The 20,612-nt window shown below is 39.7% G+C and overlaps 1 protein-coding gene across 5 annotated transcripts in view; it reads left to right on the top strand.

The window, feature by feature from the left end:
- Nucleotides 1–20,612, top strand: part of DOCK8 (dedicator of cytokinesis 8) — a 249,155-nt gene that overhangs the window by 75,013 nt on the left and 153,530 nt on the right. For all 5 annotated transcript variants that reach the window (XM_017883739.1, XM_017883759.1, XM_017883744.1 and 2 more), the window contains 2 exons: nucleotides 12,511–12,634; nucleotides 15,936–16,148. In XM_017883739.1, coding sequence (XP_017739228.1) covers nucleotides 12,511–12,634; nucleotides 15,936–16,148 — 337 coding nt within the window. The remainder of the gene's footprint in view (nucleotides 1–12,510; nucleotides 12,635–15,935; nucleotides 16,149–20,612) is intronic.

Raw genomic sequence — 20,612 nt, 5'->3', positions numbered from 1 at the left:
AGTGATGATTGCATCACTGCACAACAGGCCAGGCAACAGAGGAAGACCCTATCTCAAAAAAAAAAAAAAAAAAAAAAAAGGCCGGGCACAATGGCTCATGCCTGTAATCCCAGCACTTTGGGAGGCCAAGAAGGGTGGATCACCTGAGGTTGGGAGTTGGAGACCAGCCTGACCAACATGGAGAAACCCCATCTCTACTGAAAATACAAAATTAGCCAGGCATGTTGGCACATGTCTGTAATCCCAGGGAGGCTGAGGCAAGAGAATCACTTGATTCCGGGAGGCAGAGGTTGTGGTGAGCCAAGATCGTGTCTTGCACTCCAGCCTGGGCAACAAGAGTGAAACTCCGTCTCAAAAAATAAAAATAAAAAAAGATTAATTGTTGACACTCTATGCATGAATCCTCAAGAATATTAGATGTTATAATTTATCAACATTTCCAATTTTATTTGTTAAAAGGTTGTCTTTTATTTTCATTTTCTTTTATTATTAGATTAGGTATCTTTTTTCTGTTTCTTGGCCATTTTTTATTTTTCCTGGTGCTCTGCTTATTCATGAAATTTGTGCATCTCTATTAATGTATTTGTCTAGTCTGATGTATTTTTATAAGTGCTTTATTTGTTAAATATATTAACCCTTATCTATCATGTATTAAAAATGTCTTCCCCAGTATGCTTTTGTCTTTTAAAGTTGTTTTAATTTTAACATTCAGAATTATTTATATCAGTAAATCTATATTAATATTTTTCCTTATGATATTTAATTTTGGCATCATGCTTAAAATTTGATTCACAAACTTATTATTTTCTAAGAGTTTGGGATTAAAGCATTAATCCAGACCATTAGCCACTTGACTATTGCTTCTGTTCCCTTATGTGTCTCCATTTGTTTTTATCTTTTCTATAGAAGTAATGGTTATCCATATATTTATTCTATGCAAGTTTTTGCATCTTGTTCCCCCCAAAAAGAAAGGAATATCTGTTTTAACTTTATGTTTGGCAACATTCTAGGGATGGGATTACCACTGGCCCAGTTCTCTGCACCCCTGTGTAATGGAGCAGTTCCCTTCCCGAAGGTCAGCTAGTGGACAGGAGAAGTGTACAACTTCAGAACTCATTGTCAGTTTCCGACAAGCTTTCTTGTAGAAAAGATGCATCTCTTTCTAGCCCTCTGCCTGATTCTCTTGCACTCTGAATCTAACACTCTGCCCATGACAACTACAATTCCTAGCACACACTCCTCCCAGGAATCATTCTGTCTCTATGTGCATCTGTCGTGTTTTATCTGTGGGGAGAATCCAGTACACTATTGCCAGATGCCCTTCATCTCCCAACCTCATATAGTACATTTTTAGCTTGTTGTTTTCTGTGAGTTGTATCTGTATTGTTTTAGAATGATGGTAGAAGGAGAAGGGCAAGGAGAAGGTGGTGATTCATATAAATGAAGCCAAGTGGAAGCTGTGATGCCTTCATAGATAAGCCACTACTATGAAGAAGGAGAATTCAGATTTCTGTATAGACACTGACCAGGGATTCATGGGCAGGAAGGTGTAAAACACCTTCTTATCTTTATTCAGTGAGTTCGCCTTTGGGGAGACAAAGTTTGGTACATCCTTCTCTTTCCAGCTCCATCTGATCCACAGAGGTTCTGTCCAGATTCAGGCATTAAGTTATCTCTTCATTTGGATGAGTTTCCATTTTTTCTGTGTCTTCATAAGTGGTTTACTAGAAAGTCGGAAGAGGATGCAATAGGGGTTGCTGGCCATTTATTAATTAGTGATTGATTATTTAGCTCTCCTTTAATTTGGTTATGTGCCAAATAATGTATGATTGTTTTGAAAGAAATCAAGTAATATGGAGTTGCATTAAGGAAAAGGCAAATCTCATGCCTCACTACTTACCAGCGTCCTACCCTTCCCTTAACTCACTCTTCACTGTATAAAGCCCAGCTGTGTAGCTTCCAGATCTTTTCATACCCTCACAAAAAATATTTGTCTATTTATATTTTTCACATAAAGATATATGTATTAATGTATGTATTTATGTATTACAAACTTTTTAAAAAATAACTGTCCATGTCAGAGCTATATCCCATTCTACTGAAATGCTGCCTAGTATTGAAAGGGTGAAGGAATGTGTCATAAATTATTGAAACTAAATGAGCATTTGGTCATCTCCATTTTTCATAATTGCAAATAATACCGAAACAAACATCTCTGTACATTTGCCCCTACACATGTGTGTGAATATTTCTGAGGGTAGAAATGAAGCCAGTGTACATGGTATGCTCTGATAAGTACTGCCAAATTCTTCTCCAGAAAAGTCATGCTATTTCATTCCATTACCAACTGGGCATGAAACTGGCATGTTGCCATATTCTTGTCAGTGCAGGATATTATTTATTAAAATAAAATTTAAATTCCTCCAGTCTTCTTTTAGTGTTTTCTTTTCTTTTCTTTTTTTTTTTTTTTTTTTTTTGAGGTGTAGTCTCACTCTGTCACCCAGGCTGGAGTGCAGTGGCGCAATCTCGGCTTACTGCAAGCTCTGCCTCCCAGGTTCACACCATTCTCCTGCCTCAGCCTCCTGAGTAGCTGGGACTACAGTCGCCCACCACCATGCCAGGCAAATTTTTTTGTATTTTTAGTAGAGATGGTGTTTCACCATGTTAGCCAGGATGGTCTTCATCTCCTGACCTGGTGATCTGCCTGCCTTAGCCTCCCAAAATGCTGGGATTACAGGCTATTATATTAATCTGGAAGCTATTACACCTACTTTCTGAATACAGTGTCCTATCACCAAATTTCCTTTCCTTATGTGTTCTAAAATCCCAGTTAAATATGCACTTAACCATAAAACCATAAGTCCCACTCTTGGGTATTTACATAAAAACCTGTATGCAAATATAGCAGTTTAGCAGTTTTATTTGTAATTGCCAAACCTGTATAGCAGTTGTATTTGTAATTGCCAAAAACTAGAAAAAACCCAGATTGTACTCAGTTGGGTAGTAAACAAACTCTGGTAAGTCCATGCAATGGAATACTACTCAGCAGTGAAATGGAACAAATAATTGATATATACAACATCATGGATGAATCTCAGATGCAGTATGCTAAGTGAAAGAAGCCAAACAAAGGCTGGGCATGGTGGCTCATGCCTGTAATCCCAGCACTTTGGGAGGCTGAGGCGGGTGGATCACTTGAGGTCAGGAGTTCCAGACCAGCCTGACCAACATGGTGAAACCCTGTCTCTACTAAAACTACAAAAATTATCCGGGCATGGTGGCGCATGCCTGTAGTCCCAGTTACTCGGGAGGCTGAGGCAGAAGAGTCGCTTGAACCCAGGAGGCGGAGGTTGCAGTGAGCCAAGATCATGCCATTGCGCTCCAGCCTGGTCAACAAAGCAAGACGCTGTCTTAAAAAAAAAAAAAAAAAAAAAGAAGCCAGACAAAAAAGATAACTGCATGATTTCATTTATCGGACATTCTGGAAAAGATAAAGCTACAGCAATGGAAAACAGGTCCATGGTTACCAGGGTCTGGGAGTGGGGAAGGAGGCTGACTACAAAAGGACATGGGAGTGTCCTTGGGGGGTGTTGGCACTATAGTGCCCGTGATGTAAAATCTGCCTTGGATCATTAAATTAGAAGAAATCAATTCCATTTATCCCAAATATTCCCTCCAAGTGAAATACTTTGGTAGCATATATAATAATAATTCAGTAAATATTAGCTATTATATTTATTAAGTAGTACATATCAAAAACATACTTATATTAGCATGTCAAAGGAATGAATACAAAATTCTCTCCCATATATTGAATGCGCCATGGAGGGGGCGACCTGCCTTCCTCTGGAGGACCATACTTAATGAAGTCACTTTGCCTTTTAAGGACATGCTTTTGTTATCCAGAACCATGCAGTCAAACACTGATTTAGTTAGCTCCTTTATTCCTCAATTATCTCCTTGCTGATATTACATTTATCTATAATATCTAGAGATAGGCTTTTATGTCCTTGCTAGCTGTGGTAATGGTTTTGAATCCCACTTAGGGGGTAGAGGAGTAGAGTAATGACCATTTGTGTTCCCTCCCACTCTCATCGTTCTATAGGGCATTTGCCACTCAAGTTCTATAATTGAGACATTTAAATCATACAAATAATGCTGCCCATGAAGGATAGAGGAAATTTTTAGATTTCCTTTTAAACCTAGCAGAGAAAGATTAAGTTACACAAAAATGTACAATACATGATCTCCAGTATATTGGAGGACATGTATTTTCTTACTTGAAATGTTTGTGTTACTTAGACTGGAAGATTTGTTAAACAATTTCTATTCTATCATTCATGTCTATAGCACCAAATTTGGTGTCCTTGTTCTAAAAACAATAGTGCTTTTCTCCCCATGACTTTTGAAAATGGTTCCTGGTTTACTGATTAGCATGGTGCCATGTTTGCTTGGTTGTCCCACCTTATAGCTGCATATTTTGATAACTTTGTGTGGATGAATATTTGATGACATCTTTTGGGTGATATTAACTATTTTACGCTTTACTTCCTATGTCATTTTCTCTAAATGAAGCAAAGAGGGATAAACTTGAGAATGTTTTTGATGCTTGGTGGAGAGCTAAACTCTTAAGTAATTAAACTTGTTTACATAATATATTTATTCTTGCCAGAGACAGTGAAACATTTCATGAGTGTTATGGGCAGCATCATAAAAGCCTTTAGACTTTGTTTTTCATCTGGGGTGATTAAGGTAATTCTGGAGGAAGGTCGAGCTCAAGGAGAGCTGGGATATCAAGGAATGGGGTATCATCTGTTTTATTACTCCATATTTTACTCCCAGTGAACTGGTAAACAATTAAAATTCAAACACATCAGTGCATATAATTCAGTTACTCCCAAAACACCATAAAAATGTCTCCCTGATCAATAATTGCTTATTATGACACGCATTTGTTGTGCTAGCTGTCAAGGTGCTTAGCTATTTGCTTTCTAAAAGTATGAAAAAGCAAACTAGGCTAATCAGCCTATGTGGTAACAAAGAGCAATCCAGCTGTGGATGTCACAGAGCCACTCTTGACCTGTTGTGCATAGACTCCCTCCCCACAAATCCAAACCCACTAAGACTCTCCAGGCTCTGTTATCACATGCCAGCCTGGTTCAGCTTGGATGCCCTCCTCACACCATATGGGTTCTGATTTTCTATGCCAGGCAGTCCGTCTTAAATGGATGCATCCTCACCCTGTTTGGGCTTCAACTTCCTATTCTGGACCTCCTTAGCTACTCCCACCCCAAGGCATGGAGGGCTGCCTTGTTCTGATGCACCTTATGATTTTAGCACCAAATTGTACAGGAAGGGAGATAAGGGAAAGGAGAAAGAGGATGTAAAAGGAAAGAGAGGGTAGGGAAGAGGAAAAAGAAGATGAGGAACACATATTATTTTCTAATCCTCACAATAGGTCCTCAAAATGAGCAACATTTCCCCCTATTTCATACTTGAGGGAACTGTGACTCTGAAAGACTAAAGCTTTGTCCAAGGTCTATTAGTAGATTAAGGAGCCAGCATCTGCACCCAGTTCCTTCTGACTGTAGCACCTGAATTCTGCCTGCTCCACCACATTGTCATTAAGGAGAATGCTCTCAAGACGTGCTTGGTCTTTGGATTGTCTCAAATGTGTTAGAATAGTGTTTTAAGAAAAGAAATGCAGATCTCCTGGGAAGCAATAGGTCGAGTTCATTTCGTGAGAATCATTTTTCTAGCAGTTGGCCTGTTTCCCCATTTTTCTCCTGTCTGCATCTAGGTACAACAGGAACTTGGCTTTATTTGATTCCGTTGCCAGGGTGGGGTAATGAGGCTGGGAGTCTCTTGTAGCCAGTGGCAGTTAGCCAGCAGTCTCACTGCCTACCCAGTGATGGTTCCTTCTGCGGCCAGCACTTCTGGCATGAGTCATCTTTACATGCTTGCCAACCCTTGTCTTCTCCTCCCCAGCCAGGTTCACCCTTGCTGCCATGAGGGAGCTTTGAGACTTTCTGAAGTTTTTAAATGGGGAAGTAGATGTTAAACCTACTAGGAGGAAGAGAGGGAAAGTTTGCTCTAGTTTTGAACACACAGTCATAGAAGATGCTAGTCTTAATGCTTTCCATAGCAAAAACCCTGAAGTCTTAAAGTGTGCATATTGTGAACTGAAGTTTTAACACTATTGTGTAACTAATTTGTTAATGCCCATTTGTCATTGACTGTGGGGTCCATCGGAAAAACTCACACAAACACTCTAACAAAATGGAAGACAGAAAAGAAAGCAAGCATCATTTGTGTACAACAGCCAAGGAACAATAGCCAAATAAATTTGATGGTCCCAAAAGTTAGGCATCTTTTGAGGAGAAAATTTGATTTTAAATTAGGGCCAGGTGGGGTGGCTCATGCCTGTAATCCCAGCACTTTGGGAGGCAGAAGCGGGTGGATCACCTGAAGTCAGGAGTTCGAGACCAGTCTGGCCCACATGGCAAAACCCTGACTCTACTAAAAATACAAAAATTAGCTGGGCGTGGTGGTGCACGCCTGTGATCCCAGCTACTCGGGAGGCTGAGACAGGAGAATCGCTTGAACCCAGGAGGTGGAGGTTGCAGTGAGCCGAGATCGCGCCACTGTCCTCCAGCCTGGGTGAAGGAGCCAGAGTCTGTCTCAAAAAAAAAAAAAAAAATGATTTTGGCTTTTTTCAGATCAGTGCATGAACTTTTATCGTAAAACTTTAAAGCTAGGGAAAATATCTTAGAATTCACCTCATGTTCATGCTTTACCCTATGAAGAAACAGAGGCACAGAGAGAAATAACTTGAGGATAATGGAAACGGGCACACATCTGTAAGTGTCTCTGTGTGTGTGTGTGTGTGTCAGAGAGAAAGAGAGATGTTCCCTTGTAAGTAAACACTCTTGGAAATAGGTGCATTTTATTATAAGACAAAAAGTAATGCTAAAGCTGATATAGTTCTGGTTGCTAAGCCTCACACACAAAAGGTCTTTAGGTAGCTGCTTCCTGATTTTATTTCTGTGGCCCAAAATTCTTGTAAACCTTCATGTCATGTCATACTAAACCTTTGACATCAATACCCTTTCAAATGTACAGGTCCTTTATAAAAAAGAAAAGGCAAAAGGCAAATACCAATGTGGGAAATTTGAATTTTAATTGTTTGTTTCAATGTTAGAATGAATGTTAGATAAATTCTTTGGTAATTTTTCCCCCTAAAATTGGACTTTTCAAGAAATGTCACTGGTTTGATATATTGTTATGTGGGGTCGCATAATTTTAGGGGATAACTTAATATCTGCATATATTTGTCACTGCTTTGAGTTGGTTTTTGTTCTCTGACCCCCAGCCGGGATGTTAGATCACACAGATTTTTTTTTTCTTTGAGCCATTAGGGAGAGTCCAAAACAGTCACTTTATGCAGTAGGAAAGCTTGCCTAGTCAGCACACACAGATATGTTGTTGCCTGATTTATATTTGTGAGAGTAACTTTTAAGAAACTATCAGGTTTATGAAATACATGTGAGAATTTCTCTCAAATAACCCTGTTAATGGACAGTCCAACAATCCTCCCATCTCACCTTCCGTTATAGCTGAGACTACAGGCAGGTGGCACCATACTCAGCTAATTTTTTGTGTTTTTTATAGATATGTGGTTTCACCATGTCACCCAGGCTGGTCTCAAACTCCTGGGCTCAAGCGATCCTCCCACCTTGGCCTCCCAGAGTGCTGGGATTACAGGTGTGAGCCACTGCAGCCACGCTGTATATTTTTCTTGAAATCCTTTTTGAATGTTTAGTCTTGTTTTCTTATTCAGAGTACACCTTGTTCATTATTTATTTATTTTGCATTTCCCCAATTTAGCCTGCTTTCCACCCAGCCCTAGGAACATAGGTTTGGGTCAGAGAAATTTAAGTGGCCAGGGGACACTAAAGATGGCCTTGAGTTGAATTAGTCACCAAGCTAGTCTTATCTCTTTTCTAGGCCTAATTCTTGTCTTTTTTTTTTTTTGACTCAAAACAAATTGTCTTTAGAACACAATAAAATCCAGGGAGAGTGTCCTGTTCTTCCTACAGACGTCACTGGGACATCTTATTCTTTAATTAATTCAGTCAACTAAAATTGGTCAAATACCTGTTCTCTGTGCCAGAGTTATAAACTTTGTATTTCTATAATTGCTAGTAGCTGTCTTACATTTCTTATTTTATCTATCTGGCATGTGATATGCCTAATACCTTCCATTATCACCTCATGTCCCTTTACCAGCTTGGTGGTTTTTCTATTAGTTCAGGAAATCAAACAAAATGGTGTGTGACCTGGAGGAACTAGAAAAACAAGAGCAAACCAACCTAAAGCCAGCAGAAGAAAAGAAATAACCAAAATCAGAGCTGAAAAAAAATTGAGATGTGAAAATCCATACAAAAGATCAATGAAACCAAAAGTTTTTTATTCCAAAAAAAAAAAGAGACAAGGTTGATAGACCACTAACTAGATTAATAAAGAAAACAAGAGAGAAGATCGATCCAAATAAGCACAATCAGAAATGACAAAAATGACACTACAACTGATGCCTCTGAAATATAAAAAATCCTCAGAGACTGTTACAAATACCTCTATGCACACAAACTAGAAAACCTAGAAGAAATGGATAGATACCTGGAAACACATAAGCCCCATAAGATTGAAGCAGAAAGAAACTGAAATCTTGAACAGACCAATAATGAGTCCTGAAATTGAATCAGTAATACAAAACCCACCCCAAAAAGCCCTTGATCAGATGGATTCACAGCCACATTATACCAGACACATAAAGAAGAACTAGTACCAATCCTACTGAAATTATTTCAAAAATTCAAGGAGGAAGGACCCCTCCCTAACCCATTCTCTGCAAAGCCAGCATCATTCTGATACCAAAACCTGGCAGAGACACAGCAGAAAAGAAAACTTTAGGCCAATATCCCTGATGAACATCAACACAAAAATCCTCAACAAGATACTAGCAAACCAAATCCATCAGCACATTGAAAAGTTAATTCATCACAATCAAGTAGGCTTTATTCCTGGGATGCGAGGTTGATTCACCATATACAAATCAATAAATGAAACTCATCACATAAACAGAATTAAAAACAAAAACCACAGGATAATCTCAATAGACGCAGAAAAGGCTTTTAACAAAATTCAACATCTCTTCATGTTAAAAACCCTCAACAAATTAGGCATTGAAGAAACATACCTCAAAATAATAAGAGCCATCTATTATTCAACTATCCACGGCCAACATCTACTGACTGGGCAAAAGCTGGAAGCATTCCTCTTGAGAACTGGAACAAAACAAGGATGCCTACTCCCACCATTTATATCAACATAGTACTGGAAATGCTAGCCAGAGAAATCAGGCAAGAAAAAGAAATAAAAGACGTCCCATTAGGAAGAGAGGAAGTCAAACTAGCTCTGTCATAGTGCAGGCAATATAATTTTGTACCCAGAAAACACTGCAGACCCTGCTAAAAGGCCCCTAGAACCGACAACAACTTCAGTAAAATTTCAGGACACAAAATCTATGTACAAAGTCGGTAACATTTCCACACACCAATAATGTCTAAGTTGACAGCCAAATCAAGAAAGGAATTCCATTTAGTCTTTTGACTAAAATACCTAGGAATACAGCTAATCAAGGAGGTGAAAGATCTCTACAACGAGAATTATGAAACACGCTGAAAGAGATCAGAGGTGACACAAACAAATGGACAAATATTCCATGCTCATGGATAGGAAGAATCAATATTATTAAAATGGCCGTAGTGCCCAAAGAGATTTTTAGATTCACTGCTATTCCTGTCTAACTACCAACATCATTTTTTCACAGAATTTGAAAAAAAAAAAAAAAAAAAACCTATTCCAAAATTCATGTGGAACCAAAAACCCTGAATAACCAAAGCAATCTTAAGCAAAAAGAACAAAGCCAGTGGCATCACACTATGTGACTTCATACTACACTACAAGGCTATGGTGACCAACACAGCATAGTCCAGGTACAAAAACAGACACATAGACCAATAGAACAAGTTAAAGAATCAGAAATAAAGCTGCACACCTACAGCCATCTGATCTTTGACAAAGTTGACAATAACAAGCCATGAGGAAAGGTCTCCCTATTCAATAAATGGTGCTGGAGTAACTGGCTAGTCATATACAGAAGACTGAAACGGGACCCCTCCCTTTAATCATATACAAACATTAACTCAAGATGGATTAAGGACTTAAATGTAAGACCTAAAATTACAAAAACCCTAGAGAAAAAAACTAGGAAATAGTATTCTGGACATTGGCCTTAGTAAAGAATTTATGAATAAATCCCCAAAAGCAATTGTAACAAAAACAAAAATTGACAAGTGGGACTTAATTAAACTAAAGAGCTTCTGCACACTAGAAGAAACTATCAACAGAGTAAACTGACAACCTACTGAATAGGAGAAAATATTCACAAACTGTAAATCTGAAGAATGTCTGATACCCAGAATCTATAAGGAACTTAAATAATTCAACAAGCAAAAAACAAACAACCCCATTTAAAAATGGGCAAAAGACATGAACAGATACTTCTCAAAAGAAGTCATACGTGTAGCCAACAAATACATGAAAAAATGCTCAGCATCACTAATCATTAGATAAACACAAATCAAAACCACAATGTGATACCAACTCACACCAGTCAGAATGACTGTTATTGAAAAGCCAAAAAATACACTGGGCATGGTAGCTTACGCTTGTAATCCCAGCATTTTGGGAGGCTGAGGCAGGAGGATTATTTGAAGCCAGGAGGTTGAGACCAGCCTATGCAATGTAGCAAGATGTGTCTCTACAAAACATCAAAATAAATGAAACAAACAAACAAACAAAAACAAACAAAGAAAATTAGCTGGGTATGGTGGCGTGTACCCATATTCCCACCTACTGGAAGGCTGAGGTGGGAAGATTGCTTGAGCCTAGGAATGTAAGGCTGCAGTGAGCTATAATCACACCACTACACTCCATCCTGGATAGCAGAACGAGACCCCGTCTCAAAAACAAAAAAAAGGCAAAAATTAATATGTTGGAAATTAGTTCAGTCACTATGAAATGCATTGTGAAGATTTCTGAAAGAACTTAAAACAGAACTACCATTCAACCCAGCAATCCCACTCCTGGGTCTATACCCAAAGAAAAATAAATTGTTCTACAAAAAAGACACATGCACTCGTATGTTCATCACAGCACAATTCACAATAGCAAAGACATGGAATCAACCTAGATGCCCATCAACAGTGGACTAGGTAAAGAAAATGTGGTACATATACACCATGGAATACTACACAGCCATAACAAAGAACAAAATCATGGGTTCTTTTTTTTTTTTGGCAGCAACATGAATGCAGCTGGAGGCCATTATCCTAAATGAATTAACACAGGAACAGAAAACCAAATACCACATGTTCTTATTTATAAGTAGGAGCTAAACATCGGGTAAACATGGGCATAAAGATAACACGGTAGACACCGGGGACTACTAGAGAAGGGAAGATTGAAGCAGGCGTGGGTTGAAAAACTGCCTGTTGAGTACTATGGTCACTACGTGGGTGATGTCAGCATCATTCATACATCAAGCCTAAGTGACATGCAATTTACCCATGTAATGAATTTGCACATGTGTCCCTTGAACCTAAAATAAAAGTCAGAAAAAAATAAAAGATAAGATATTCCTTATCCTCAACAAAAATTAAAATGGCACGTGTTTGTGCACTTGACTTTGCAGCATGTTTTCCAAAGATGTCTTTGAGTCATAAAAATGGGAAATACACATGTTGGTTTCTCTCGTCATCACTTGACAACTTATATGTTTTACCTTTCTTATGATGGTCTCATTTCTTCAGTGACAGGACTAGACATTCTATTTTAAACTCTTTCCAGAGCTGCATATTATTCAACACAATTTTAACAGAGTTCATAGAGCGGAGATTGAGGATGTTTGCAAAGATAAATCATTTATTTTTATTTTTTCGTAACCATGTCCCGCCTGCTTTATTCATTATTAAGAACACTGATGTGAAGATGAAATGGTTTTCTCTATTTTTATCTTCAAACGATCTCTATTTGCGGCTTCTGCACATTGCTAGATCCAGCCACTTACACTAGGGTCATAGTTTAGCTTCAGCTCGGAGCCAAATGCCCCACAGCTGAAATGACCACACCTCCGAAGTGGCATTTTCCCAGGCCATGCCTCCCTTTAATAATGAGCCAGCCAGGGGGTAAGTTTGTATCTCATTACAACAGAGCCTTGTATTAGGCCTGGTGCATAATTAAATGTGAGGAATTACAATCGCTTCCCTCTTTGAAAGCTCTCTCAGCACCATGTCTACACTTAAGCCATTACTTTTATTTTTAATCTAATGGTTTGCCTCTCTCTCTCCCTCTTTCTCTCTCCAAATTAAATATCAACCATGAAAGGAACCAAGGAAGTCCAGAAATTTGTGGCTTTAAAAAGACTGGATCTCGAAAAGATTTTCACAAGACACTTCCAAAACAGACGTTTGAGTCGGAAACCTTGGAGTGCAGTGAACCTGCTGCTCAGGTATTTCCTATCAACAGACACGGTTACAAGGTTACTGGACTCTTCTGCCCAGGGCATGCTGTCAATTTTACAAACTCGAATAAAGGATAGACACATAGAAAGTTTGAGTAGGAGGAACTTTACCATCTGAGTCAGTGATATATTTTTTTCAAACTTATTTGTAGCTACAGAAATTGGCATTCAAATGAAAACCCAGAAACCTAATGATTAACATAGAAAAAAGTGGAAAAGTTCTAATTGGGGGACAGAGACACCTTGGGCCCATCCCTAGAACAATTCCTGCAGAGACTCTTGGTGCCCCTAAGGCAAACTACAGAGTAATGAAAAGCTCCATGCTGAGGCCAGAATACCTGCATCCTCCTAGTGATTCTACCATGTGCTAACTCTAACTTCAGCCAGGATAATTAAACTTACTGGGCTTCAGTTTCCTCTCCTGGGAAACAAGGATGATAATACTAACTCATGAGGTTATTTGAGTATTAAATGAGTTAATATCCATAAAGAATTAGAATAATGCCAAGTACACTTAGTGCCTAGTAAATGCTGGCCACTGTTACTGTTGTTGTCATTATTCTTTTTTTTTTTTTTTTTTGAGACAGCGTCTCACTCTGTCGCCCAGGCTAGAGTGCAGTGGCGCGATCTAGGCTACTGCAAGCTCCGCCTCCCGGGTTCACGCCATTCTCCTGCCTCAGCCTCCCGAGTAGCTGGGACTACAGGCACCCACCACCATGCCCGGCTAATTTCTTTTTGTATTTTTAGTAGAGATGGGGTTTCACCGTGTTCGTCAGGATGGTCTCGATCTCCTGGCCTGGTGATCCACCCACCTCAGTCTACAAAACTGCTGGTATTACAGGTGTGAGCCACTGCACCCAGCCGGTTGTCATTATTCTTATAAAGTGATTACAGTTTAAAATTCAAGTTAAAGTGTACATATTGTGGAAATGAACTTTTAACACTATTCTGTAACTACTTTTTTAAATGCCTGGGGTCATTTGAAGAACTCCAGCAAACACTCTAACAAATAGAAGACAGAAAGAAAGGAAGCCTTCATTTGCGTAAACCAGCCAAAGAACAGTAGCCAAGTACATTTCATGTTTCCAAAAGTTAAGCTCTATGCACCTGTGTTCACAGCAGCATTATTCACAGTAGCCAAAAGGTAGAAGCAACCCAAGTGTCCATCCATAATGATAACAAAACGTGGTTGCCAGGGGCTGGGGGGGAGGAGTGGGAAACTGTTGTTTAATGGGTAGAGTCTCCTATCTATTTGTGAATGAATGAATGAATGAATGAGACAGGGTCTCACTTTGTCACCCAGGCTGGATTGCAGAAGAAGTCATCGTGGCCAGTTGTGGTGGCTTATGCCTGTAATCTCAGCACTTTGGGAGGCCAGGGCAGGTGAATCACTTCAGGTCAGGAGTTCAAGACCAGCCTGGCCAACATGGTGAAACCCCTTCTCTACTAAAAATACAAGATTAGCCAGACATGGTGGCACGTGCCTGTAATCCCAGCTACTCAGGAGGCTGAGGCAGGAGAATCACTTCAACCCGGGAAGTAGAGGCAGCAGTGAGCTAAGATTGTGCCATTGCACTCCTAGCCAAACGAGGAAACTCCATCGTAAAAAAAAAAAAAAAAAAAAAAAAAAAAAATTCAATCTTTCCTATTAAGCTTTATAAATACTACTTTAACTTTAGAAGGCACAATAATTTAGAACTGGCCAAAACTTTAAAAAATTTTTCACAAAGAAATTAGTTAACTTGTAGGGTCATTGATAATTCTTTTCTTTGTTGATTTTTACAGTTTTAAAAAGTTGATACAATAATTTATTTGTTTACTTATTTTTTGAGATGGAGTCTCGTTCTTGTTACCCAGGCTGGAGTGCAGTGGCACAATCTCAGCTCTTTGCAACCTCTGCCTCCCAGGTTCAAGTGATTCTCCTGCCTCAGCCTCCCAAGCAGCTGGGGTTACAGGCACCGGCCACCACACCCGGCTAATTGTTTTTGTATTTTTAGTAGAGATGGGGTTTCACCATGTTGGCCTGGCTGGTCTTGAACTCCTGACCTCAGGTGATCCGCCCACCTCGGCCTCCCAAAGTGCTGGGATTACAGGCATGAGCCCAATATTTTAAAAATAGTACATTATTACAGAAGCTAGATGTGAAGTTTAAATTATTATCAGAAAATTAGTGTGGCAGACAGATTCTATGGTTGTCTGGGCCTGTGACATTCACACCTTTGTGATGTTCATCCCCGACTGTGGGTGGGACCTAGGACTTGCTTCTATCAAAATATGGCAAAGCATGATAGGATGTCACTTGTGATCATATTGTAGCAGCCAAAATGGATTAAAGACTTAAATGGGGCCAGGCGTAGTGGCTCACCCCCGTAATCCCAGCACTTTGGGAGGTTGACGGGGGCGGATCACCTAAGGTCAGGAATTTGAGACCAGCCTGACCAATATGGTGAAACCCCATCTCTACTAAAAATACAAAAATTAGCCAGATGTGGTGGTGGATGCCTGTCGTCCCAGCTACTAGGGAGGCTGATGCAGGAGAATCACTTGAACCCAGGAGGCAGAGGTTGCAGTGAGCTGAGATGGCACCATTGCACTCAAGCCTAGGTGTTGCAGCAAGACTCGGTTTAAAAAAAAAAAATGGTAATCATACCTCACTGCAGCCTTGAACTCCTGGGCGGGGTTCAAGCAGTCTTCCTACCTAAACCTCCCAAGTAGCTAAGACTGTGGGTGCACACCACCATGCCTGGCTAAGTTTTGCCTTTTTTTTTTTTTAGGGACTGAGTCTCATTGTGTTGCCCAGGCTAGTCTTGAACTCCTGGCCTCAAGCAATCCTCCCACCTTGTCTACCCAAAGTACTGGGATTAAAGGCATAAACCACTGCACCTGGCCCAGTCTCCTTTTTGTTACTCCTTCCTCCAGTTCTGTTTTGCTCTAGTGTGAGACATGAGCATGGTTCATTAAGAGGCTTGGTCCCCCAGCCCCAGGAAAGAACAAGCCAACAACCAATAGGAATGTAGTGCTGTTTTTAGTCCTTTCCTCAGGACTGGTTTGTCTGCATATGACGAGTAACTACCTGCTTCAGGTGAGAAGGAGACATTTAATTTTAGAATAGTCCAGCCAGGGAGCTAAGGTGTCATTCTTCTCAAATCCCCAGTTTCTTCAGAAGACTTGAGGCCTGGCAGAGATTCTGTAGTCCCAAATTGGAGCAGACTTGAGACATCCAAGATTCTTCAGTTCTCATTTTAGACTCGCTGTCTCTCTCACAAAGACCCACTGTTTTCTCTCACAGGCAGGCCCCCGCCACTTAAACGTGCTCTGCGATGTGTCTGGGAAAGGCCCCGTCACTGCCTGTGACTTTGACCTCCGTAGCCTGCAGCCTGACAAGCGGCTAGAAAACCTCCTGCAGCAAGTGAGTGCCGAGGACTTTGAGAAGCAGAACGAGGAGGCCCGGAGGACCAATCGGCAGGCCGAGCTCTTTGCCCTTTACCCGTCAGTGGACGAGGTGGGTGCCGCTGTCTCCATACTGGAGAGTGAAGACTCTGAGAGTCATGTGGACAATTGTGTTGTTCATTATTACTGTACAACAGCCCATGATATCAGGGCTCACTTGTATGATTTCTGGAGCCTTGTTTTTCACTGAGGCAAGCCTGTGTGTCGTAGTAGAGCCAATATTGATTATCGTGCAGATGGGATTCTGATAATAATAACAACTGGAATTTTCATAGCACTTTACAAAATATGTTCACTAAGAGCATCTCATTTAATCCCTGAACGTTTCAAGAGTCTACATGTAGTGATCACACCCAGCAAGTCAAACCATCCTATTATTTGAGGATATGTGGCCACTAATCCATTGAGACATACGTTACTTAAACTTTGATGTTCTTTAACGCTTTGCTACTTTCTTTTTAATGATCTCTATGAGCAACCAGAGAGACCTGCTTTGAAAACATTTCAGGCTAAGATAATCACAGCCCATGCTCCCAATGTGTAGGACTTTGGGATCTTGATTGTGTACTCCTTCATTTATTGGAGCTAACTGACAACAAATAGGATAATGTAGACTTTGCCTGTGGTCACTGCCTGGGGCACTTTGGATGCAATGAGAGGTGACCATTATTGAAGCTTTGTGTCTGTCTGAACTCCTCATACTGTATAGGAGGCTCTCTATTTTCCCCTCTGCATGTGAGGTTATCTCTGCTTCTGGGTCTTGGCAGAACAGATTACTGTTATATCTCTGCTGTCCAAATTTTATTAAAAGTTCAGTTGCGAGGCCAGGCGCGGTGGCTCAAGCCTGTAATCCCAGCACTTTGGGAGGCCAAAACGGGCGGATCACGAGGTCAGGAGATCGAGACCATCCTGGCTAACACGGTGAAACCCCGTCTCTACTAAAAATACAAAAAACTAGCCGGGCGAGGTGGCAGCGCCTGTAGTCCCAGCTACTCGGGAGGCTGAGGCAGGAGAATGGCGTGAACCCGGGAGGCAGAGCTTGCAGTGAGCTGAGATCTGGCCACTGCACTCCAGCCTGGGTGACAGAGCGAGACTCCGTCTCAAAAAAAAAAAAAAAAAAAAAAAAAAAAAAAAAAAAAAAAAAAAAAGTTCAGTTGCGAAAAACAAGATTTGAGGAAACTTTGCATAAAAGATATTCTATCTATCCATGCCTCTAAATATTTGAAATTCGATCATTGGATTAAGCAAGGCAATCAGAGAGCCTGATACCCCCACCCTTCTGAATTGTGTTTGCTAACCTGCCCTTCAGTGAGCTCACCACTGGTCAGCAAGGAGGACAATAAAGGAAACAGCAGTCGTGAGATAGGAAATCGTGTCCACATGGAAATACTATTGTTGACATTGACCTACTCGCCATCTAGCACCTTCCTCTTTGACGATCTAAAGGACAATTAGCCTTCAAGTCTTCAGAGAAAGAAGCGTACTTCTGCTGAGATAATATGAACACTTAGAGATTGTGCTCATTTTGTAACTAACTCTCTTAAATTCTTTACTTTGAGTAAATTTCTGTCCACCTTCACTAAACGTGGCAGCTTGCTGATTGGTGTCCTGAATTTACTCCAGCTTTCTTTTCTTATCCTGATTTTTTAAGCACCTTGGTTTCCTCATCTATTTTTATTTTATTTGCAGTTTCTGTCAGCAGCCTCAAATGCTCTTCTGAATGAGGCAGATTATAAAAATAAATTATCCCACTTATATATAGAATCTAAAAAGGTGGATCTCATAGAAACAGAGTAGAAAGGTGGTTACCAGGGGCTGTGGGGAGAGGGAGAGGTGCAAGTCTCAGATTGGAGGAATACGTTTTAGTGACCTGTTGCACTGCATAGTGACCAGAGTTAATAATAATGTGTTGTATATTTCAAAACTACTTTTAAAAAAGATTTTTAATGTTCTCATCACACACACACAAAAGGTAAGTTGGTGAGGTGATAGATACGTTAATTAGCTTGATTTAATCTTTCTACAATGTATACAAAGATCAAAACATTACTTGATTAAATCTTTATACAATGTATACATAGATCAAACCATTACACTGTACCCCATAGCTGTAGACAATTACTATTTGTCAATTAAAAAATAAATTAATAAAGTATGAATAATGTGAGCAATATCATCATCTCCATTCCTCACATTAGAAAGCAAGCATTAGGCTGAAGAGCTTTTTCAAGATTCAACAGATAAATTAAATTATAAAATGGGGCCTTAACTTGTTAACTACAAAGTTCATGTTCCCTTGTTTATGTATCTACATACATATGACTATCTGGTATGTTAGCACCCATAACTGAAATCCAAAGATGATATTTTTAAATATCATGTAACTTTTTAGTTTCCATTCACAACATTAAGACTTTTTACCAGATTTGTCAAGATATGTTATATCAGACTGATTTGGCCTTTACTTTCCTCCCTCTTCCTCTTATTTCTGTGATGGAGATGCCAACATGTAATAGAGGGATCCAAAGTGGATGCCAGAAGAGAGAGAACAATTAGAGGATGCAGAGAATATGTCCAGTGAGACATTTGCTTGTCAATGTCTCCCTGGTGGTATTAGATGGGAGAATGTTCCATCTGAACTGATTAAAATAATGAAACATAGCCTGGTTTTAGAGGAACTTTGTTTTATGATCTTTGAAACAATGCAGACACTCCATTGGGACTGAAAGTTATAATCTAGTAGCAGGCCTAATGGGGCCTGATTTTATTGAGTAGAGAGAAGTGCTTTGTAATGAGTGTACCAGTTATTTGTAAATTGGCATGTCTAAAATGCTTGAGGGCCTCTATACCAGCCCTTTAATATTTTGAAGCTGTTGTCACAGAAATTGCATTTGTACTTATAATTTGCACTTTCTCCAAAGAAAGTTCTGTGGAAGAAAGTTCTACCTACTCTGACATGATTACAAATGCTGGTTTTTTTGATGACATAATCAGATTTTAAAATATTGTCATTACTTGGTTTCCTTGTAAGGAAAGTTAGAAGAGAGGTAAACTAGTATATCCAAGTTATGGCAGAGTCTACAGGAGAAGCAAAAGTTGGACTTAACCACCAAGCTTCTATAAGGCAAGTTCTTCCCCTAATTCATTCAGATTCTACAAAAGGTGGTGATTCTACAAAAGGCATTCTATGTCAGTCCCTAAGAAAGATTCCACTAATACTCCAAATCATAGAAAAGTTTGCTGAGACTCTTGGTTACAAGTGACAGAACCCAACTAAAACCAATTCAGAAAAAATGTTGGGGGAGTACTTCTTGGCTCAACTAAGGAAATCACAGGGAGGCAAATGTGGAGTTGACCTCCAGATCCGTTGGGACAGTAAATGAAAGAATATAATCTCTCTCATACTGTCTCTTTCTCTCTCATTATCTCGTTCATTCCCTTCATTTATACATATCTTTAGGATGATGAAAACAAGAGGTAGCCATTAATGTTTCACATTTCCACTTTCTGCTTGCTTGGGAATTAGCTCCCATTTCAGTTAGCTATAAAGCCTGAAGAAATTCATATAGCTTAGAAGAGACTTAGGAAATACATCATCCAAATGTCATATGGGGACCTTGTTTGGATCTTGATTTAACAAAATAACAGTAAAACAAATTGAGACAGGGAAATTTGAAACTGATAAAAATTATTTAGTGGCAATAAGAAATTATTATTAATTTTTAGGCATAATAATGGGATTGCTGTATGTTTTAAAAGTCTTTATCTTTTAAAGATATGTACAGAAATATTTATATGTGTATATGGTCTCTGGGAAGTTGCTTCTAAGTAATCCAGTATTGAGCTAGAAAGGTAGTAAGTGGGTAAATAGATGAAACCAGAATGCCCATGAATTGAACTTGTCGAAGCTAGGTGATGGGTTGATGGTGGTTCATTGCATTACTCTCTCAACTTTTGTGTATGTTTAAAATTTTCCAAATGAAAATCCTTTTTGAAAGGATTTCAAAAATTAGAATCTAGACCAAAGGCAGTCCTAGAATTCCATGAGTGTCTCTACCTTCAGGTTGTTTTCCAGTTAGGGAGATCTTCCCTTTAGATATGCCTGTTCCAATGATCCTAAAAAGTCCAGATAGCCCTGAGCGAGTAGGCATCAAAACAATTTCTCCTCTGAAATAAACTCAGCCACTCTACCCAGCAACATGGCCAACCGTAACCACAAGGAATGGGGACCACAGGGAGAAGTTGCAGTAACGATGAGCTTACCACATTGATCATTCCACCAAAGTGGGTACACATTTACCAGGAAGGTGATTTTACTGCTATTTGCAAGAATGTTAGGCTTGCCGTGGGGTATTCAGTGGAAAGCTCCCAGGAAAAGACAGTGAGACGTGACCCTCGTCTTTGGACCCTTGCAATCGGCAGAGCACTCATCAGTGTTTGGAAAGCATACTGCAAGAGTGGGAATTACTGTTTTCAAGGATTTGCAGTGCTTGTTTTTGCACATATGAATATAATT

This window comes from Rhinopithecus bieti, unplaced genomic scaffold (assembly GCF_001698545.2).
Source record: "Rhinopithecus bieti isolate Rb0 unplaced genomic scaffold, ASM169854v2 scaffold_641, whole genome shotgun sequence".
In the NCBI taxonomy this organism is placed as follows: Eukaryota; Metazoa; Chordata; class Mammalia; order Primates; family Cercopithecidae; genus Rhinopithecus; species Rhinopithecus bieti.
Note: the sequence above shows the minus strand (reverse complement) of the source record. Positions and strands in the feature narration are given on the sequence as shown.